The 19,422-nt window shown below is 47.8% G+C and overlaps 1 protein-coding gene across 1 annotated transcript in view; it reads right to left on the reverse strand.

The window, feature by feature from the left end:
* MOSPD2 (motile sperm domain containing 2) overlaps window positions 1-19,422 on the reverse strand; it is a 544,536-nt gene that overhangs the window by 136,575 nt on the left and 388,539 nt on the right. Inside the window, exon 13 of the mRNA XM_085622201.1 lies at window positions 1,191-1,320. Within this exon, the coding sequence (XP_085478327.1) occupies window positions 1,191-1,320 (130 nt within the window). The remainder of the gene's footprint in view (window positions 1-1,190; window positions 1,321-19,422) is intronic.

The raw sequence follows: 19,422 nt of genomic DNA on the forward strand, positions 1-19,422 counted from the left end.
TCCAGAAGCCATCGTTTTGAATCTGCTTAAGTTGATTCATGAGGTTATGGAGAGGCTAGTAGAGACTAAATTCCCATTGTATAGCAGTGCCAGCACCAAGACTCTTTAGCGCCACTCGGTAGGATAACTGAGGAAACTGCAATTTCAATTTAAGAAGGAGGACTTAAATCCTTCTTCCAGGAGGAAAGATGTGGTCTCTGTTACAAATGGCCAACTAGCCTTTCTATTTCTATTTAAGAGAGATAATATCAACCACAAAGTTGACATGCCATTCGAAAGTTAGGACTTAAACCTTGGAGGCACCATAATCTCAGTTTGGCACCATTTGGGAGGGCTAATTTTCAGTCATATATATGGTTATGCGAGCTACACATTTGGTGATGTTATACCTGCTTCCTGATCCATTTTCCAAGTTCTTCAGCACACATCCTGAATTGAAAGTTGTGAAATTATATTCCCTGCCCTACTGCGCACATGCAGGAATTGAAAAATCACGTTAAGAGGGAAGTGCCTGTTTTACGTTGCAAAGGATGTTGCACAAGGCCGATTGAGCTGACCCAAAATTAATTTGTTAGTTGCAGTTCTGAAGTATATTCTGGTCTACTCCTTCCACCTTCCCATCAAAATGTAGTGATAATGTTATAAGCTGCGGAGAGGTCTAGTAGTAGCAGCATTGCAAGGCAGTCTTCTTAAGAGGGTTAGGAGGCCCACATGTATGACGACTAGTACCATTTCTGTTCCTTCTAGGTCTTTTAGATGCAGATTGTCAATATTGGAATAGAGTGTGGAATTCCACCCAATTCTAGAGCTACTTTGGGAAAATGTTGGTTATTTTCAGGAATGGAGTGATTATGGCATGCTTTCTTGGTGTTGGGACTTCTCCCTTTAGAATAGACTCATTCCCTAAATCCACACAGTCTGAGGCAAAGTTGAAAAGAACTCTGTGATGCATGCTTCGGGGCAAGGTTCTACGGTTTGTATTCTCCTACTTTATGCTCTAGCTTAATGACCTCTAATGCATACAAAGGATCATTTATTAGGCGTCTACTACACACAGCTATCAATGATATAAAGACAAGATGAGAATCATAGTATAATGTAATTTAAAAAAAATGTTGGTTATAAGCAAATCAAGAGCAGGTCAAACACATTTTGTGAACATGCACTGGATGTGGGTTGAAAAAACGTACCTATGTTCCATCACCAAATTTCTGGGAACCTCTTTCCAAAACTGTGAAAGCTCCTGTGAGCCCGTTCCGGAAGACTGGTCCATTTCTGCTGCCATTACCAAGAAACGGTCCTGTGGTGAAGCTGAAACGCCTATCAGAAGAAACACACGTTACAGTCTTTCTTATGCTATTATCAGAGAGAATAAAAATGACAAATGTATACTATGATCAGCTGTGTGAGGCAGTCAACTCTGAGGGCTGACATGCACCCTCATTGTATTAAGTACTGAAAATGACCACATCCCACTCGACAGATGCACCTTTAATCCTGGTGTCCTAATTTGAATGTACACCGAAAGATGTGGGGCACTTTAATCTAATGCCCCTACAACTTTCTTTGTCAACTTCTAATGTTGCTTATCTGTACTCCCATACACTTAGTTATATTTTGTACGGTCTATGCCTTGTTACATCACAACCAGATACGTAACCCATGCTATGTTTTGCCTTTTAAAAAGTTGACCCTATCATTACAAAGTAGAGGGGTCAATGTCCTGTCTTTTGAGAAGAGAGAGATCCTGAGTCAGTTTGGGTGTTTTCAGGATGTACTCCTACTATGCTAGGCAGGCCAAACGTTTTCGTATGAGAACTTTAAATAAAGTGCTCTGCCAAACCCCTTTCAGGGGCCGCAGGCAGGGGTGTCTGGGCTCCAACCGCAGTAGTTGAGGTTGATAGTGATGGAGCAGGATTTCGCTTCCAGGAGCCATCAAGAGCCACCGGAGCCCTTGGGTCGGTCCTACTATGGCACTACCAACTGGGCCAAGTACAAAACGTTCCACATTTGAGTTTCAGGGTTCAAGTGCACACAGTCAAAGACTTTTCTGAAAGGTAGTGCAGAATACAGTAGAAATAGGTATTAATTAGGCATATGAGCAGATTCTTTCAAGTTATCCTAATGAGCAGATGCAAAACTCAGTTTCTTTCATCCCCTGATTCTCTTGGATGAAAGGTTTTAAGTCAGTGTGGCAAATTCTTCACTTTGTTCTAGTCTACGACTGCAGTAGCAGGCTAAGCTCTGCTTTTACCTCTTGGATTGTGTTGCAGTTCTAGTGGTACAGAGGGTGTAGTTCGCATACCCACCTTCTCAGAGGGGGCTTCACTTCTGATGGGGCTGCAAAGGTGACTGCTCTAAGGAACAGAGACTTCTGGATGGAGTTAGCATAACAGGCCTTCACAGAAGCACTTATCTTTGGCAGTTGTGGTCTCCCTAGTTGGTTGCAGACAGCTGCTCAAGTACAGCAGTTGCAGCTTCTAGGCTGTGTCATTGTGATAATGTGGCGGCTTTTGGGCTGAACAGGAATTCCACTGCAACACAGCTCCTCTACCTGATGTCGGCAGAAATGGTCTCAGGCTCATTGAGGATGGCCAAAAGACACTGTGATGCTTGTTATGGTGCAGTTCACCGTTGGAACTGCACCAAGAGAGCAGGTGATCCCTCAATAGCACGGAAAACTCTTGTCTTTGCCACCTGTTGTAGTCCGCTTACTCTAGATGTTTCTCACATCTGTGACATGCCGCACTTCTGGACAGTAACTCCTCCTGCAGGGCCAGGAACTCTTCTTCACTCTCTCAGCAGGTAGGCAGGCAGGCAGGTAGTCAGTCTTCCAGGCACTATGCAGACCCCCAGTTCCTCGAGCAGAAAGGGGAGAATTCATATGATGTCCCCTCTCCTCTGGGACACTGCCTTCTAGAAACACACACACCCTGGTCACACAGCAGCTCCGAAACAAAGTTGGGTGGCTCAGAGACAGACAGAGGAAGTGGATCCACTTGTCTAAGGCTTTTTTTCCCCCCAGAGTTTTATATAGCGTGAACTTGACCCGAATCTGGTATCAGAGCACTTTACATAGCACCAGTTGCATTACATGAGGAAACATTCATTTTTGTTAGGCACGGGGAGGTCAAGTGATTTGCCCAGAATTACAGGATGTTCAGCGTCCTTGCAGAGAATCAAACCCAGTTCCTCAGATTAGAGGTCGACCGCCCTAGCCGTTAGGCCAACTTCTCTCCCCAGAAGTGTTTTGAGTTGGTGCTCTTTCAAACGTCAGACTTGATCTGGAGAAAAGGTTTTGTAGCAGTACCTCTGGCGCCTGTTAACTCCACGTTCGTCGTCGGCATCAAGATCGCCGGGATGAAGTTGCGGTATCTGCTTAGACGCCGCCCCTGCGCGCTGACGTCAGTTCTTTACACAACATTCCACGTCAGAAGCGCAGAGCCATGCAAGTGACTGACCACTGGTGCACAAAACTAGGGCCCTGAAAGGGAGTCCCTAACTCTAGAAGTCAGTTCGCAGAACGGGGAGGTTGGGTGGGGCGATAAAGAATCTATAACTTATATATGTCTCTTACAGATATATTGTTACCGAAGGTAAGTAACTTGTTCATCTGAAAGAGACTATTAGTTATAGATTCCTTACCTTAGAATAGATAGCCCAGAAATACCAACCCCGGAGGTGGCTCTGCGAACCAAATTCTCACCAGAAAGTCCTGGAGAACAAAATGGCCAAAGAAGCCGTCTCTCCAGACTTGAGTATCTAGGCAATAGTGTTTTGTGAACGTGTGCACAGATGCCCACGTGGCCGCCTGGCAGATGTCACTAAGGGGGACTCCTGGTCCCAAAGCAGTAGTGGCTGCCGTCACCCTGATGGAATGGGCGCGCAGTCCTACTGGAGGCTCCTTTTTCACCAAGGAGTAACAGATCTTAATGCAAAGGACGACCCATCTAGAGATGGTCCGTTTCTGCACGACCCGATCTTTCCTGGCACCCACATAGCAAACAAAGAATTGATAGTCCACACGGAATTGTTTTGTGCAATCCAAATAAAGGGATAACGCATGTTTTGGATCCAGACCGTGGAGTTTCTCCTCTTCCTTGGAGGGATGTGGGGGCGGAAAGAAGGTGGGCACAGTGATGGTCTGTCCTATGTGGAAAGAGGAAACCACTTTGGGAAGAAAAAAAGGTCTAGTTCTAAGGACAACCTTGTCTGGATGAACAGCAAGGGAAGAAGGTTTAGAAGGAAAAGGCTGAAGCTCATTCACCCTGCCAGTAGAGGTGATGACAACCAGAAACACAGTCTTTAGAGTCAAGATTCTTAGAGGACAATTAGTGGCTCGAAAGGAGCACACATAAGGCAAGTTAAGACCAGATTCAAGTCCCACTGGGGCATTACAAAAGGAATAGGAGGAAAAAGATGAAGAATGCCCTTTAGAAATCTATTTACAATAGGGGACTTGATAAGAGAAGACTGATCAGGAAGGCGAAGGAAGGCCGAAATAGCTGAAAGATAGCCTTTAAGGGTGCCCAGAGCACAGCTCTGCTGGGCCAAAAAAGAATGAAGAGGAGAACTTCTGAAAGAGGGGCAGAAAGGAGATCCACAGCCTTTGCTCTGCCCCATGCCACATATTTGTTCCATCTACAGGCATATACAGTTTTAGTGGAGGGACGCCTGGCTGCCAAGATGACATTACAGACTTCAGGAGGAAGGTCGAAAGCTGTCTCACACTCCACGCAAGGAGGTGGGGGGTGGACAGATTTGGGTAGAGGACGGTCCCCTTTTGCTGCCACAGAAGATCCTCCTGAAGTGGCAGTCTGATCGGAGGATCGATGGCCATGTTCAAGAGCTCGGGATACCAGTCTCTTTGCTAGATCTTCTTCAGCACTCTGGGCAGAAGTGGTATAGGCGGAAAGGCGTATAGAATACTGTGACTCCACTCGCGACGAAACGCGTCGCTGAGCGAGAGCGGCCTTGGAAATTCCAACGCACAGAACTGCTGACATTGCACATTCTCTTCGGTAGCGAACAGATCGAACCAAGGCTCTCCCCACTGCTGAAAAAGACCTTGCACCACCTTCCAGTGAAGACGCCATTTGTGATCCATCGTGCACCCGCGGCTGAGTTTGTCTGCCCTGGCGTTCAGGGAACCTGCCAGGTGTTGAACCACCAGGGACATGCCCTGATGATCCAGCCATGTCCAAAGACGAAAAGCCTTCTGACATAGGGTCCGCGACCCCCACCCCAACCTGTTGTTGCAGTACCACATGGCGGTGGTATTGTCGGTAAACACCTGCACCACTCTTCCCTTGACAGAGGGAAGAAATGCTTTCAGTGCAAAACAGATCGACCGGAGCTCCGGGAGGTTGATGTGGAGCCCGGACTCTGCTAGAGACCAGAGGCCTCTGATCTTTGCCTCGCCCATGTGGCCGCCCCATCCCAGAAGTGGCACATTTGTCACCACTGTGAAGTCTGGGTGAGGAAGGGAGAGGGACCTGCCGTTGACCCAATCCTGGTTCGTTAGACACCACTGCAATTGGTGTGCAGTGCCCTCCGATATCTGGATGCAATCGGCAAGATTCCCCCGATGCTGTACCCACTGGAACTTCGGATCCCACTGCAGAGCCCGCATACGCCACCTGGCATGATCCACCAGCAGGATGCAAGAGGCCATGAGGCCCAGCTGCCTTAGGGTCATTCTCACCGAAACCCAGGATAGAGGCTGAAACATCGGAATCATAGCCAGAATATCCCAGACTCGCTGCTCAGGAGTATAGGCCCGAAACTGCGCTGTATCCAGAACTGCCACTATGAAAAGGAGCTTCTGAGTGGGAATCAGGTGCGACTTCGGCACGTTGATAGTGAACCCCAGCGAATGCAGGAGGTCCGCCGTAGTCTGGAGGTGGGAGAAGACAGTCTGGGACGAGCTCGCCTTCAACAGCCAGCCGTCGAGATAGGGGGCACTGGTAAGGCCAAAGTGGAACTTGGTAAACTGAAAATACTCTTGGCCTACTGCAGGTAACAACTGTGGGCCGGCAGGACGGGGATGTGGAAATAGGCGTCTTCCAAGTCCAATGCTACCATCCAGTCTCCAGGGTTGAGAGCAGACAGAACCCGAGCCACTGTCAACATTTTGAACTTCTCCTCCCGGAGGAAGCAGTTGACGTCCCTGAGGTTTAAGATAGGACGCAGGCCTTTGTCCTTCTTGGGTACCAGGAAGTAGTGGAAGTAGCAACCATGACCTACTTCTGGCACAGGGACACGTTCAATGGCTCCCTTGGCCAAGAGAGACGTAACTTCCTGGTGGAGAAGGGCCAAGTGATCCTCCGACATACAATGGAATGTTGGCAGCATGGATGGATGGGTAGTCTTGAAGGGGAGAGAGTAGCTCCTTTGGACTATCTGCAAAACCCACTTGTCCGACGTGATGTTTTACCAGTGGGGAAGGTGATGGCGGATCCTGCCGCCCACTGACAACTGGTGGCCCTGAAAGGTCAGACTAGGAAGGTTTGGAGGTTGCTGCAGAGGGGGCACTGGTGGACTGGCCTGCCCTCTGGCCCTCAGACCCAGGGAGCTGGGTTCCATGTCCCCAGCCGCACAGAGGCTGGGCAGCTTACGCAGGCCTGTGGCTCTAGGTGGAACGTGGTGGGGCACCCCTTCCATAGCCACGAAAGGGACGGAAAGAAGTCTGCGCAAGGCGAGAGGTGATAGTGAGGCCCAAGAATCTGGCCAAAGCCCTAGAATCCTTGAAGCGCTCGAGCGCATTGTCTGCCTTGTCGCCAAACAAGCGACGGCCATCAAAGGGCATGTCCAAAAGGGTTGATTGGACATCGCCCGAGAAGCCAGTGGCCCTCAGCGAAGCGTAGCGTCTCAGGGCTACTGATGTTGAAATCGGCCTAACTAGCGAGTCGGCGGTGTCCAGCCCACATCGAATGACGAACTTCGCTGCATCTCTCCCCTCTGCGACTGCACAGGAGAGTACGGCCCAGGCCTCCTGCGGGTAACTGTGGCAGCACCTGCGCAACCGTGTCCCACACAGAGTGGATGTAACAGCCCAAGAGACATGCTGTGTTCACCGACCTTAGTCCTAAGCTGGTGGAAGAAAACATCATCTTCCCAAGATGGTCCAGCTTCTTGGATTCCCTATCTGAGGGAGCAGTAGGGAACGCGACTTTGGATGTTGAGGCTTGGACCACCAAGCTCTCAGGGGTAGGGTGTTGGGAGAGGAAAATGGGGTTGCCTGGGTCCAGACGGTGGCGTTGGGCAATCATCCTATCCACAGGAGCCCCTGTGCTGGGCTTGGATCAAGTACCCCGAAGGATGTCTGTGAGGGCCTCATTGAACGGTAGCAGGGGCTCCGAAGAGTCTGCTGCCGGTTGAAGTACCTCAGTCAGGATGTTGGTCCTGACTGCCACCGTAGGAAGCTCGAGGCCCAAGTTCTCAGCCGCCCTACCCAACACCACAGCATAGGAGGCTACCTCCTCTGTAGCCACGGTAGGGGGAGAAAGTATACCAAGAGCTGGGGATGTATCCAGACCACTGGCCTCACCCAATTCCTCTCTCCAGTCCGGCTCATCAAGCTAGTCTGCCAGAGGGTCAACAGACCCCTTCCAGGGAACGCCAGGATAGAACAGTGGTACAAAAGTACCGGTCGGCGCCAGTACCGGCATCGGCCGATGTCGGTCCAGCTCCGTGTCCAAGTCGAGAGGAAGGCGGGGGTCGACGCCGGTGGAGGGACACAACCGGCGTCGGAGGGAGCGGAGGTGTCATCCATGGAATCGGTGCTGGAGGAGGTGTTGTAAGGTCGACCAGCGCCGATTCGGATCCAGGCCTGGATCCCTGGGGGCCTGCAGTGCAGGGGCCAGCGCCGCCGGCATCGAAGGCCTATAACCCCCAGCTGAGTCTACGGGGCCCGAAGGCTCACCGGCAGAGTCGGGCTGCCCAAAGATGGAGTGGAGGGCTTCGTAAAAGGTACGAAGTTGGGCAGGGGTCACTCCGGCTCCCAGGAAGGGAGGGAATCTCGGAGCCGACCCAACAGGCTCTGTGGGCGGAGCCGAAGGAAGACAAACTACTGCGTCCCGCGTCGGCCAACGGACAGGGAGAAGGCGAAGAGCAACGGTGCTTCTTCTCCTTCTTTTTGTGCTTCGACTTACCCAAAGACGAAGGCTTTCGAAGAGGAGTGATGGTGGTGACTCTGCGACCGTTACCGCAACCTCCCTCTCGACCGGGACCTCGAGCAGCCCGGAGCTGACTGCCGGGCCTCGAGAAGCTTTTGGGACCACTCCTGCAAAGACTTTGGGTTCATGGCCCAAAAGTCGGAGCATGACTGCGGGTCGTGCTCCAGAAACCAGAGGCAGACGAGGTGTGGGTCCGTAACCGACATCATTGTAGCAGGAGTCACAAGGTTTAAAGCCGGTCCGGCGATGAGACTTCCGTATGAGCACCAGGAGTCCAAATGACTCGAAAAGCAATAGACAAAAGTCGAAAAGTGAATAAGGGTACCGCTCTCTCCTGAACTGTGCTGGCTGGCGCGGAAAAAGAAAGAACATGTTCAGTGCACAGAGGCGGCGTCTAAGTAGATACCGCGACGTCATCCCGGGGATCACAGAGCTGACGACGAGCGCAGAGTCGACTGACGCCACCTACTGACGCGCTGGGGTATTGCTATGAAAACATTTCTCTGGATCCAGTCTGACGCCTGGGGTAGTTCTAAGGTATGAAATCTATAAGTAATAGTCTCTTTCAGATAAATTTAAATTGGTGTGCCCCTCCAGGCCTTAGCAGAGGCTCTGGACCAAGATTAGACCTAGCCCCTTGCGCACACGTGAAATTAGTGATGTAATGTAATATAATATAATCTGGTCTTTTATAGCGCACTATCACCCAATGGGTATCCTGGCGCTGAGATTACCATGCATTTCACCATGCACATAAACAACCATACCAGACGAAAGTAATCAGAGTTACGGTTGGGCTCCGCTATACCCTGGGGAATAGCCACGTTTTAAGCCTTTTCCTAAAGTACAACAAGTCTGTTATTTGTCTAAGTACAACCGGGAGTTCATTTCACAGCCGTGCGGCTGCAGAACTAAATGCCCTGCCTCCGATCCTGGTCTTTCTAAATCTGGGTGTGCCTACCAACTTTGCTGATGATGAGCGGAGGTTTCTGGATAGGGTATACCAGGTAAATTTGCTCTGAAGTGTTCTAGGTCCCATTCCATGTGCTGCCTTAAAGACGATGCCAAGTGACAAACTGTATTCTTTGCATGATCAGTAGCCAATGGCGATCTTTCAGAAACAGGGAAGCAGAAGACCTACGTAGTCTCTTTAAAGCTAACTTGGCAGCTATTCTCCGAAGCTTCTTTATCAGAGAATTCAGTGCTCCAGGTAGCAGAGCGTTACAATAGTCTAGCCAACTCAGGATAACACCTCTCACCACCTGCACCCTGGCGGAAGTTGGCAACAATGGAAGTATTTTCCGTAGAGTTTTGATCAAAGATAGACAGGTGCCAGGTGTTTTGTTCAGTTGGGAGTCTAACTGTAGTCTATCTTCAAACATCACCCCCAGGTTGCGCACTGTTTTGGATGAGATTAGAGGTTTTTCTGAAGGAGTGGGCCAGAAATCAGCTGGGAGTGGATGAGATATTTTGTTCGCTGTACAGTAAACAAATTCCGTCTTGTCTCCATTAAATTGTAGGGAGTTATCCTTTAGCCATTTTGCATTTCTTCGCATACATTCATGGAATCTGTTGAGCGATACTGCTTGATTCCCTTCCATCGAGAAAACAAGTTGTGTGTCGTCTGCATAGTTCACTAATTTAATTCCATAAGATTTAATAATCGGAATAAGTGGGAGCAGGTATATATTGAACAAGATCGGACTGATTGCAGATAATTATTCCAGGGCCAAATAAAAAGTCCGGATACGAGTTACACGTGCAGTCAGACACTCTCATAGGGGTACGTGTCCTTTTACCATGCAGGAGACATTCCCATCCTAACACACTCCCACTTTACTTAGGGGGATTAAAGTAAGCCTGCAGAATCCCTCACTATTGTTACAGAGACACACTAGAAACAGTGTTTCATAAACAATGCATTTATGAAATAAGTCCTCAAATGGCTCCAGCCGTGCCGATGTAAAACAAATGTTGGTCCTTGATTCTGGCAAGTCCCTAGTTCCCTGCCTAACCAGATACAGTAAATAACCCAGACAATACCCTGGCAGGGTTAGGGAAATGTGCTTACTACTTAAGGGCATCCCCGCCTCAGACAGTTTGGGTGAGGTAAAGTGAGAAACCTACACATTTCCTCAGAAAAATAGGGAGCATTTACCAATTCAACAACGCCAGCACCCCAACCAGTCCTGTATTTTAGGTGGGTTTGTGTAAGGGAGGCGAGGAGTTACCTTAATCAAATCAACCCCTTCGGACGAGACATTCCACTCTTGGGAAAAATAAATAAGTACAATCTCTTTGACAGAATCTAGACAGAATAAGCAGTTTCCAGCACACCACTTCAGGGGAGGGTAATAAAAAACAACAAACAATCAACAGCGAGTCCTCTCACCAAGAGGGCCAAACCTATAACAAGTGCTCACCACAATGCACCACTTACAATTTCAACAATAGTACTGTATTGTAATTGCATTTATATAGTGTTTACTACCCCTGACGAGGGGTTGAAGCGCATTTTTGGCCAGTAGCACGCTACTTCGGAACCCTTAAAGGATTAGTGGTGAATTAGTATAGTGACATATGAAAGTAAATTTGAGTGGTGGATAGGTTTGTCAGTTATGAGGATTGAGAAGGATAGTGGAGGGATAGATGAGGGAAAAGGTTTGCATTTATATAGTGCTTGCTACCCCTGATGATGTGTTGAAGCGCTTTTTCGGCGAGTAGCACGGTACTCTGGAACCCATAAAGGATTCATGGTGAATTAGTATAGGGAAATATACAATTAATTTGAGTGTTGGATAAGTTAGTCTGTTATTGATTTCACAGGCTCACAATCACAACACACAAGGATATTCTTGAAATGCACATTCATTCAATCAATCCAGCATTACCTACAGGTATTATTCTTGAATCCTTTCTTCAAACCAAACCTGCACAAGGATGGTCAGTCATACCTCTTCAACAACAGCAATCTTGACTTGAAAATCCATGCGTGTCATCATCTTCCATGACTTTCGTACCTCTTTTCTGATAATGTTCGCAGGCATGCGGCAGCCACCACATGTGCATGTAGAACTCTGCCTTTTGGAGGTCTGACCCAAACCCTGACAGCAGGGGACAATATTTACTAATTCTGTTCAGTGGATGACAACGCACCTATTCTCAAAATCCACAAAAATAAAAATACACTAAATCTCATTTATTCAACCCTAGTTTTTAGGTGTCAGGGTGACGAGCCTAATTACGCTGACAATTTAAGTACATGTCATCACTAGACTGACAACACATCAGACACCTACTGATTTATATCAACAACACTGCACTCTGCACCCTAACATGAGAGAGTGGGAGGAGGAAAATAAAAAGCCAAATAGTCTCCAAGACCAATGCTATGTCTGAGCTGGTAATCCCAATGGAGTCAGTGTGGGAGTAAGTAGCCCCATCAGGATTATAGCACGTGCGGGAATACTCAAGCTCAGGACGGCCAGAAAGAGTAAGGGGCATCGGAGAAAGGTCATTATAGGGCCTGCCCTATTTAGGGTCTATGGTGTATGTCCTTTTATCTGTTCGTCACCAAGGAACAAAAAACAAATACATAATTCCCCACACCCTGGGAGAAAACTTCCTGAATCGTTCGCTTTTTTGTTTTTCAGAAACAAACTCCCATTTTGATAGTTGGTTTCTGAAAAAACCACAAAATTTAGAAGTTGGGTGAATTGTTGTCAAAACCGACTGCAGCCATCAACCAAACTTTTAGTGCCTTGAAGGCAACCGCATTGACAGCAGTTCCTTTCACGCTAAAGAGATCACCACAGTGTAATCCATCAGGGTGGCAGAGGAAATGTCCTCCATCACCCTACCAGACTGTGTACAGTCTGCCAAAACATAAATAAGGCCCTCAGTCTTGTCCTTTCAAGTTTTTCAAACAACCTTCACTTTTCAACCCACTTCTCAGGCAGTCTTTTTTCTGGTATGTGGTACATCTTTTAGGGCGAGCCTGGGCAGCGCATGTGCTGCTCTTCGGCATGCTGTATTGGAGTATGAAATAGAAGACACGTCCACTCTCCGCCTATATTTGTCATTGGCCTGTGCCATTGTCCTTCGTAAAGCTGGCTTCTAATTCGTTAGCAGGCCTCTTAGTACCGACTTGTCTTCATTTGCAACCTCCCATGAGGACTGGCCCTTTACATCGTTTGTTACACGGTACGTCTTTTTTAGTCAGTAAGCACTATTTTCTTTAATGAGTTTCTACTACTGCAGGTACAACATGCTTTCCTGCAACATTCAGCGCGCCATGCGTGCTTTCACCTTTCAAGAAGCAGGGACAATGGCAGCCACTTCTTTGAATAGGTCTCGCATTTACAGGAGTTTGAGCTATTGGCATTGTAAATGACAATGCCTTTTATTTATGTGTTAATTAGCATAACAGAAATAAAAGACATTGCAATTTACATGCCAATAGCTTAAACTCTCGCAAATGCGAGACCCATTGCATTTCAAATACTTGTTTTTACTCCACTGCAGGCATTTCAATATCATCATCATTATCCAAAGACAAGAAAAGTTGGATTCATTCAGTGCTTACTACTTTAATTAATGTAATGCCAATTGGACACTAAGTCAGAGGTTCTAGGAACAGAAGGGGAATGTGATGTAGTGACTAAGCTGATAACTCAGGAGCCTAGGTTCTAACCCGGGTTCCAGCATGTGACTGTAAATCGAGTGATATTGGGCAGACCACTTATCTGTGCCAACTGATGTACAGCGCTCTACTGCTACCAGCTAGGTCTGCACTACTTACATAGGAGTACAACAATAATTAAGTCAACTTTGACTTCTTCTTGGAGACACATCTTCACCTCAAAACCTACTAACCTTTAAAACAAGCATTTACAATGCAACAGGTCTCTCAACTGCAAGTTTTGGAGCTATTGGCATTGTAAATGGCAATGCCTTTTGGCATTGTTATTTACAATACCAAAAGCAACACCTATTGCTTTGCATAGCGCGGTGTCCGTGAAGACAGCGCCATGCTCATTAAAGTAAAAACTAGTGAGAATAACATGACATGGCAGGATGCTGGTAGCGGGCCACATTGAATTACAATGGCACGGACCCTGGACCAGCTTTTAAAATGGCGGATGAGGGCCGAGGGACCCGTTGTTCGGTTCGGGTTTAAGACTCCCCACTTCCCTGTTGCTCCAAAGGAAAAGCTGTACACCTGGTTCACTAAATTCCCAAACGTACCACGATATTACGAGGAAGTTGACAAAAATTAAACAAGTAAATATACGTATGGCATCTTTCAGTGTTTGTGTACCCTTCCTTTTAAGTCTCCGGTTTATCTCCTTAATGTTCTATTGTGTAACACTTTTCTCTTTTAACGTAACTGGTTCTAATGTACAGCGCTCTGACTCCTTCGGGTAATGTCTGTGCTTTATAAAAATGCACTAAATAAATAAATCACAGGACAGCCAGACGGCCTGATCTCGGACTCTCGCCCTCCCTTTCCTACTTGGGACACGTAGCTCTTGGCTTCCTGTTCTTAGCCTGTGGCGGATAAAGAGTTAAAAGAATTTTAAAATATAGATATGAGGGCAACACTTTTTGTCCAAATGGTTGCCAATGAGATGCAGATGTTAAAAGCTGCGCCCCTAACCCCTGGCTGCTCCTAAATAAAGGAAAGTATTCCTGCAATTGAGCTGCAGCCGCCAAGAACAACTCCCAGATAGGGTGGCGAGCAGCGGGGCGCCATCTGGAGAGTGTTAGGGAACATGGGGGGGCGAATTGCAGAGACCCGTCTGTGACGGGAGACAGAGAGAGAACGAGACAGCGGGCAGAAAGAGTGGAGATAGGCAGAGAATCAGGTGGGTGGGGGGTTAGGAGTGAGGTTGAAAATTACGTTAGAGAGGTGTGAACCCCTGAAGAAGGGGAAAAACAAAAGATGGGGCTAGGGTTGCAGGGTGTTCTGGGGATATCCGGGGATGAGGGGTCCCTAGGACGTAAAGTTGAAACTACATAGCTGTGTGTGTGTGCAGTAGGGGGTTGAAGGGGAGAGAGAAGTATGGAGTAAGAGGGAGGCGTCAGATCTATGGGATAGTAGAGAAGGCAGTGTGAGAAACAGAGGAGAGACCCAAGAGGATAAGGGGTGAGAAGCACTGCAGGTGGGGGAGGAAAGTGAACCGCAGGGACCGAGGGTGCAAGAGGGGTCCCATCACATAAGTGTGAGAAACAAAGGAAAGCTAGAGACAAGCATGTCTGTGTGAGAGGGGCGGGGTGTAGTGACGAGGTTACAGAAGCAGAGGGAGGGAAAAACGAGAGAAGCAGAAGCGAGAACGTTAAGCAGATTGGAGAGAAACAGGTGACACAATAAGACGGGTGAGAGACCAGAGAGAAAGATGTTTAACTACCTCGTGTGCGAAGCAGAGTAAAATTGCACTTCTCTAGGTTACGTATAAATAAAAATGGAATTCGCACAACTTCTGCTGTAAAGTGAACCCATTATCCGCTTGACTTGTGCGTCCTGCCCTTGCTCAGCTGATGTGCACGGCTTATATCAGGCACCATTCGAGAGGCCAGCCCAGAAGTTAAAGGAAGGGCCCAGCTCCACAGCGGTTCGGCGATTACACCTGGGCTGGGTGACCTGAAGCATAGCCCCGAGCTCGGTGCTTTGGTGTCCCTGTGCAGCTGGCGCTTCACTTGGAGGGGGTACAAAACATAACATCTAAGGCCGCAGCATTTCCGCAAATAACTCTTCAACCCAGCAACAGTATTTACCCTCTTACATTGGCAGTTTTACAAATTACATGTTACAATTCCTTAGTGATCCGTGGTGCTAAAAAACAAATATTTTCCCGTATGTGACTCGTTGGTAAACTAGGATATCATTTTTCTTGTGCAGCAGAAATAGTGCCTTGGTATATATCTCATGTGACAAAAAACAATGAAATGCAGGAAAAAAAAGAAATGGATGATCAAGGCCATTCAAAAGTTGGGATCTGGGGTGCACCCAGATGCATATGTGAAGTCTTGGCGCCCTGCTGGGCATACAGTGTGATACCATGCAGTTAGCACCGGCAGCAGCGTAATGACTCGGGATGGTCCCCACGTTTTTGATATACCTCCAGGGTGAAGGGGCAGTGGTGCCTCAGAGCAGCAGTCATTCACCACACGTGCACCACATTTCTAGCTGAGGTTACCAGAGCTGACAGCAAAGCTGTCGGAGACAGGACGGAGCTCATAAGAGCCGGCTGCACATGCAGCTGTCGGCGTCCGGGTTGATGGATGGATGCCAGAGCCCCCACCGGGCACATTCTCTGTATTATAGCCTGGGGGCTGCTTACAAAGTAGCGCTTGCACAACCCAAGCAGACGCAGCCACGGGCACCGCTTCACACTACAGTCACGTCAGGGTGCTCGGATTAACATAATAGTGAAACATGGCACCTCTGGACTGGGACCTCCCAGTCTGCGAGAGCATCTCTCGGTGTCCCACATCAGTTAGCAGGGAAGCGTGGGGTGCGAGGCGCAGCTCTGCTAAACCACCTCATCCTAAACCAAAGCACACATATCGTGGAGGGTACCATCCGAGCTCTGCACATGCACCTCGGTTCTAGCCTGCTGGAGCACCACTGCATCGCCGGACCGAGGCACCCGACAACACGCTTGGCTAGTGCAGCTCTGTCTGGAGCACCGCTCTGGAGCCGGACCCATGCACCCGGCAATCTGCTCGGCCAGTGCACCTCTGCCTGGAGCATCGCTGTGGAGCCAGACCTACACACCTGACAATCCGCTCCGCCAGTGCACCTCTGCCTGGAGCACCGCTGTGGAGCCGGACCAACGCACCCGACAATTCGCTCTGCCTGGAGCATCGTTGTGGAGCTGGACCCACGCACCAGACAATCCGCTCTGCCTGGAGCACCGCTGTGGAGATGGACCCACGCACCCGACAATCCGCTCGGCCAGTGCACCTCTGCCTGGAGCACTGCTTTGGAGCTGGACCTACACACCTGACAATCCGCTCGGCCAGTGCACCTCTGTCTGGAGAACCGCTGTGGAGCTGGACCTACACACTTGACAATCTGCTCCACCAGTGCACCTCTGCCTGGAGCACTGCTGTGGAGCCGGACCCACGCACCCGACAATCCACTCCACTGGAATCCATGATAGAAAAATAAACACATGGCTGCCTTTGACAAAGCGTAAAGCGAATGGGGTAAGCCATGCAGTTAAAGCAATACACACAGAAAAAAAGACACCCAAAAATGCGGGAGTCCAACCAAAACAAGCCTGTTAACACAGGATGAGCATTCTCAGAGCGCCCAATGACAGAGCCGGACTGGCGTGTGCAAGGCAGCGTGACGAAGCTTCTGATAAGAAACTTTGTCACGACAGCTGTAATGCAGGCGAGCCAGTCCAGGTGGGCCAGCACAAAAAGCCAAAGGGAGGCAACACAGATAGCTCGTTTCCAATGGCTGGCCACCGTTAAGCATAAACGGTGACGCCAGCCAATTAAAATGAGGGGCAAGGCTTAAAGCCCTTTTCTAAAAGTACTCATCTGCAATAAATTTCCCCGAGCGAGCTGCGCATGTGTGCAGCAATGCTAGGCGAGACCTAAAAAAATTCTAACCTCATTCTGGTCTAGGTGGCTGTTGGTACTATACAAATACAGCTAGTAAATGCAAAAATGTCTAAAATGTGGTTGCCTCAGAACAGAGAATCCTATATAAGGCTGAAAGCAATGCTTAGTCTAATCTGGTCCATCAAGCAGTATGGCAGTAGAGAAAAAAGGGGTTGCGAATTGTTTAGCGAATACACTACTAATAAAATCAAATAAATACTTATCGGAAGCACAGTTAATTTTAATTAATGAACATTTATTTTAATTAATGAGCATAAGAGCCCCTACGCTATGGAGGCATACCATCACAAGTCTAGCAGCAAATAAATACTGCATGTGATGCAAATTACGCCATTATTGTGCGAGTATTCCCTTTGGCGCATTCTCTGCGATCTTCCATTCTACAAAGGCACGACAAATTAGAAACCAAAAAAGGAAAAAGCAAATTAATTATTAAGTCAAGCTCCATGGAGAATTGAGACCTTATTTAAAAAAAAAAAAAAAACACTTAAGCACGTTGCTTCCGTGAATTAATCAACTGGGAGGAAAAAACAGGAGTGCATTTCAATTATTTACCATACTGTGCGTTACTTAATTTAAAAACCAGTAAATGAAGTTTGGACATTAAAAGTATTTTTTCGAGTTATTCACACGTTCTATTTACACTGTTCTGATGATAGTGTACTTAGTTGCTTAGCATTACCCATCAACCCATTACTAGGTCTACGTAACTTCACCACTCTTTCTCTCCATTCAACATCTAGACTTCCATCGAAATTGTTTTCAAATGTTATTTTAAATGTATTCAACAAACCAAAGTCTATGAATACTGGCCACCCACAACTCCCTCATGCATCCTGTTTTGAGTGCCGACTCCAACACCGTCTTTTACCTCTTTCTCCCACCTGCCTCCCAACATCCCCTTTCAAGCAATACCTAAACATCTGCTCTTTATCCTTGACATACTTCCCACAAAGTTATCCTCACCTGGGATCATTAGGATCACTTACTTCTGTCAACACACCAGAAGTGTTTTACTAAGTCATAAGCACCACCGAAAATCACGGTTTCTCAGAAGGACCTGTGGGTTCAGAGCACCTGCTTCGCTGCTCACCACCTGTAGTCATTGTCCCCATGGCTTTATGGAGTGATCATACTTCCAAAGACGGCTGCGCCTAAAGAATCCACAACACCACCATACTTTGAGCCGCAACATTCACAGTCCATACTGAAGGCAGCTATCTTACCCTGGTATCCTGCGACGGACAACCTCCCACTCACACACCAGGAGAGCTCAACTAATTAATTAAACTGCATTTTCTGAGTCATTCTTGTAGGGTCGGAGCGAGAGCTCTTTCGGTCTCCATCCCCTGTCCGTCTGACTCTGTGGCAGGCAACCTTTTCTGAAGAACTTTCGATATAGATGGTTCAGCACCAATTTTCACCAATACTTATAATTTTTAGTTCAGAATAGTCAGCACAGAAAACTTTTCACTTTTTGACAGTAATGTTTCAAGTATTGAGTCAGTCTGCACACACGTTATATGAAAATTCAGACTGTAATTAATATAGTTCAAAGCAAGTTATTTATTCATTTCTTCTTCTAAAGTCTCCTTAAAAACAGTAGCCAACGAATTTCATCCTCATGGACTTCTTCAGCTTTCAACCTGGGGAACGTACCGCAAGACGAATCACCGCTTCTATGCCCACAGACATTGATCTAGTTTATTAATACTGGCCAGTTCTGAAAGGGTCGAGTTAAATCTGAAAACCCACAAGATATTGGTCCCTTGGACGAACTGACGTGCTCAAGTCAAAATTTAAGGACACATAAGGCAGAACGCCATATGGGATTTCAAAACACTACCAACATTAGAAAACATTTATATCCAGTCTTGAATGTAAAGACTTGTAAAAAAAAGCCCTAAAGAAGTCCATGGCTTTCCACAAAAAGCCAGTTGTCCTCAGCCATGCATGACGTCTGAGGGCCACCGTAGAAGCAATCACTCTGCCCAGCGAGTTGGTGGTATCCAATCTGCAGCGAATGGTGAACTTTGCTGCGTGTCTACCATCAGCAATAGTGTGGGAGAATGGCTTGGACAATCTCCGAGACCATAGGCAGCACTTGCACAACCAAATCCCAAACAGATCAGAAATATTGCCCCAATAAGCATGTGGTGTTCACTGATGACACTTCAATGCAGGTAGAAGTAAAAATGATATCCCCAAATGTATCCAGGCTCTTGGATTCCCTATCCAGCAGTGTGGTAGGGTGCACACCAGGGTTCATCTTGGATGTAGAAGTGTGGACCACCAGGCTCTCAGGGGTAGAGTGCTGGGTATAGAAGAATGGATCCCCAGGAGCAGGGCAATGGTGGCGGGAGGTGGTCCTGTGCACAGGAGTGTCTGTGCATTGTTAGGCCTAGCTCCAGGGAGGGCCTCATAGGGGAGTAGGGGTTCTGAAAAGGATACCGCGGGTTGAAGCACCTCTGAAAACTATTTCTTTTGACTTCCACTATGGGCAGTGTTCGGTCCAAGACCTCATATGCTCTCCAAGCCACCAACACTAAGGAGGCCACTTCTTCCATAGCCACTGTGGGAGGACAGAGGAGACCAGAGTCTAGTG

The sequence above is a fragment of the Triturus cristatus genome, chromosome 8, assembly GCF_964204655.1.
Source record: "Triturus cristatus chromosome 8, aTriCri1.1, whole genome shotgun sequence".
Lineage (NCBI taxonomy): Eukaryota > Metazoa > Chordata > Amphibia > Caudata > Salamandridae > Triturus > Triturus cristatus.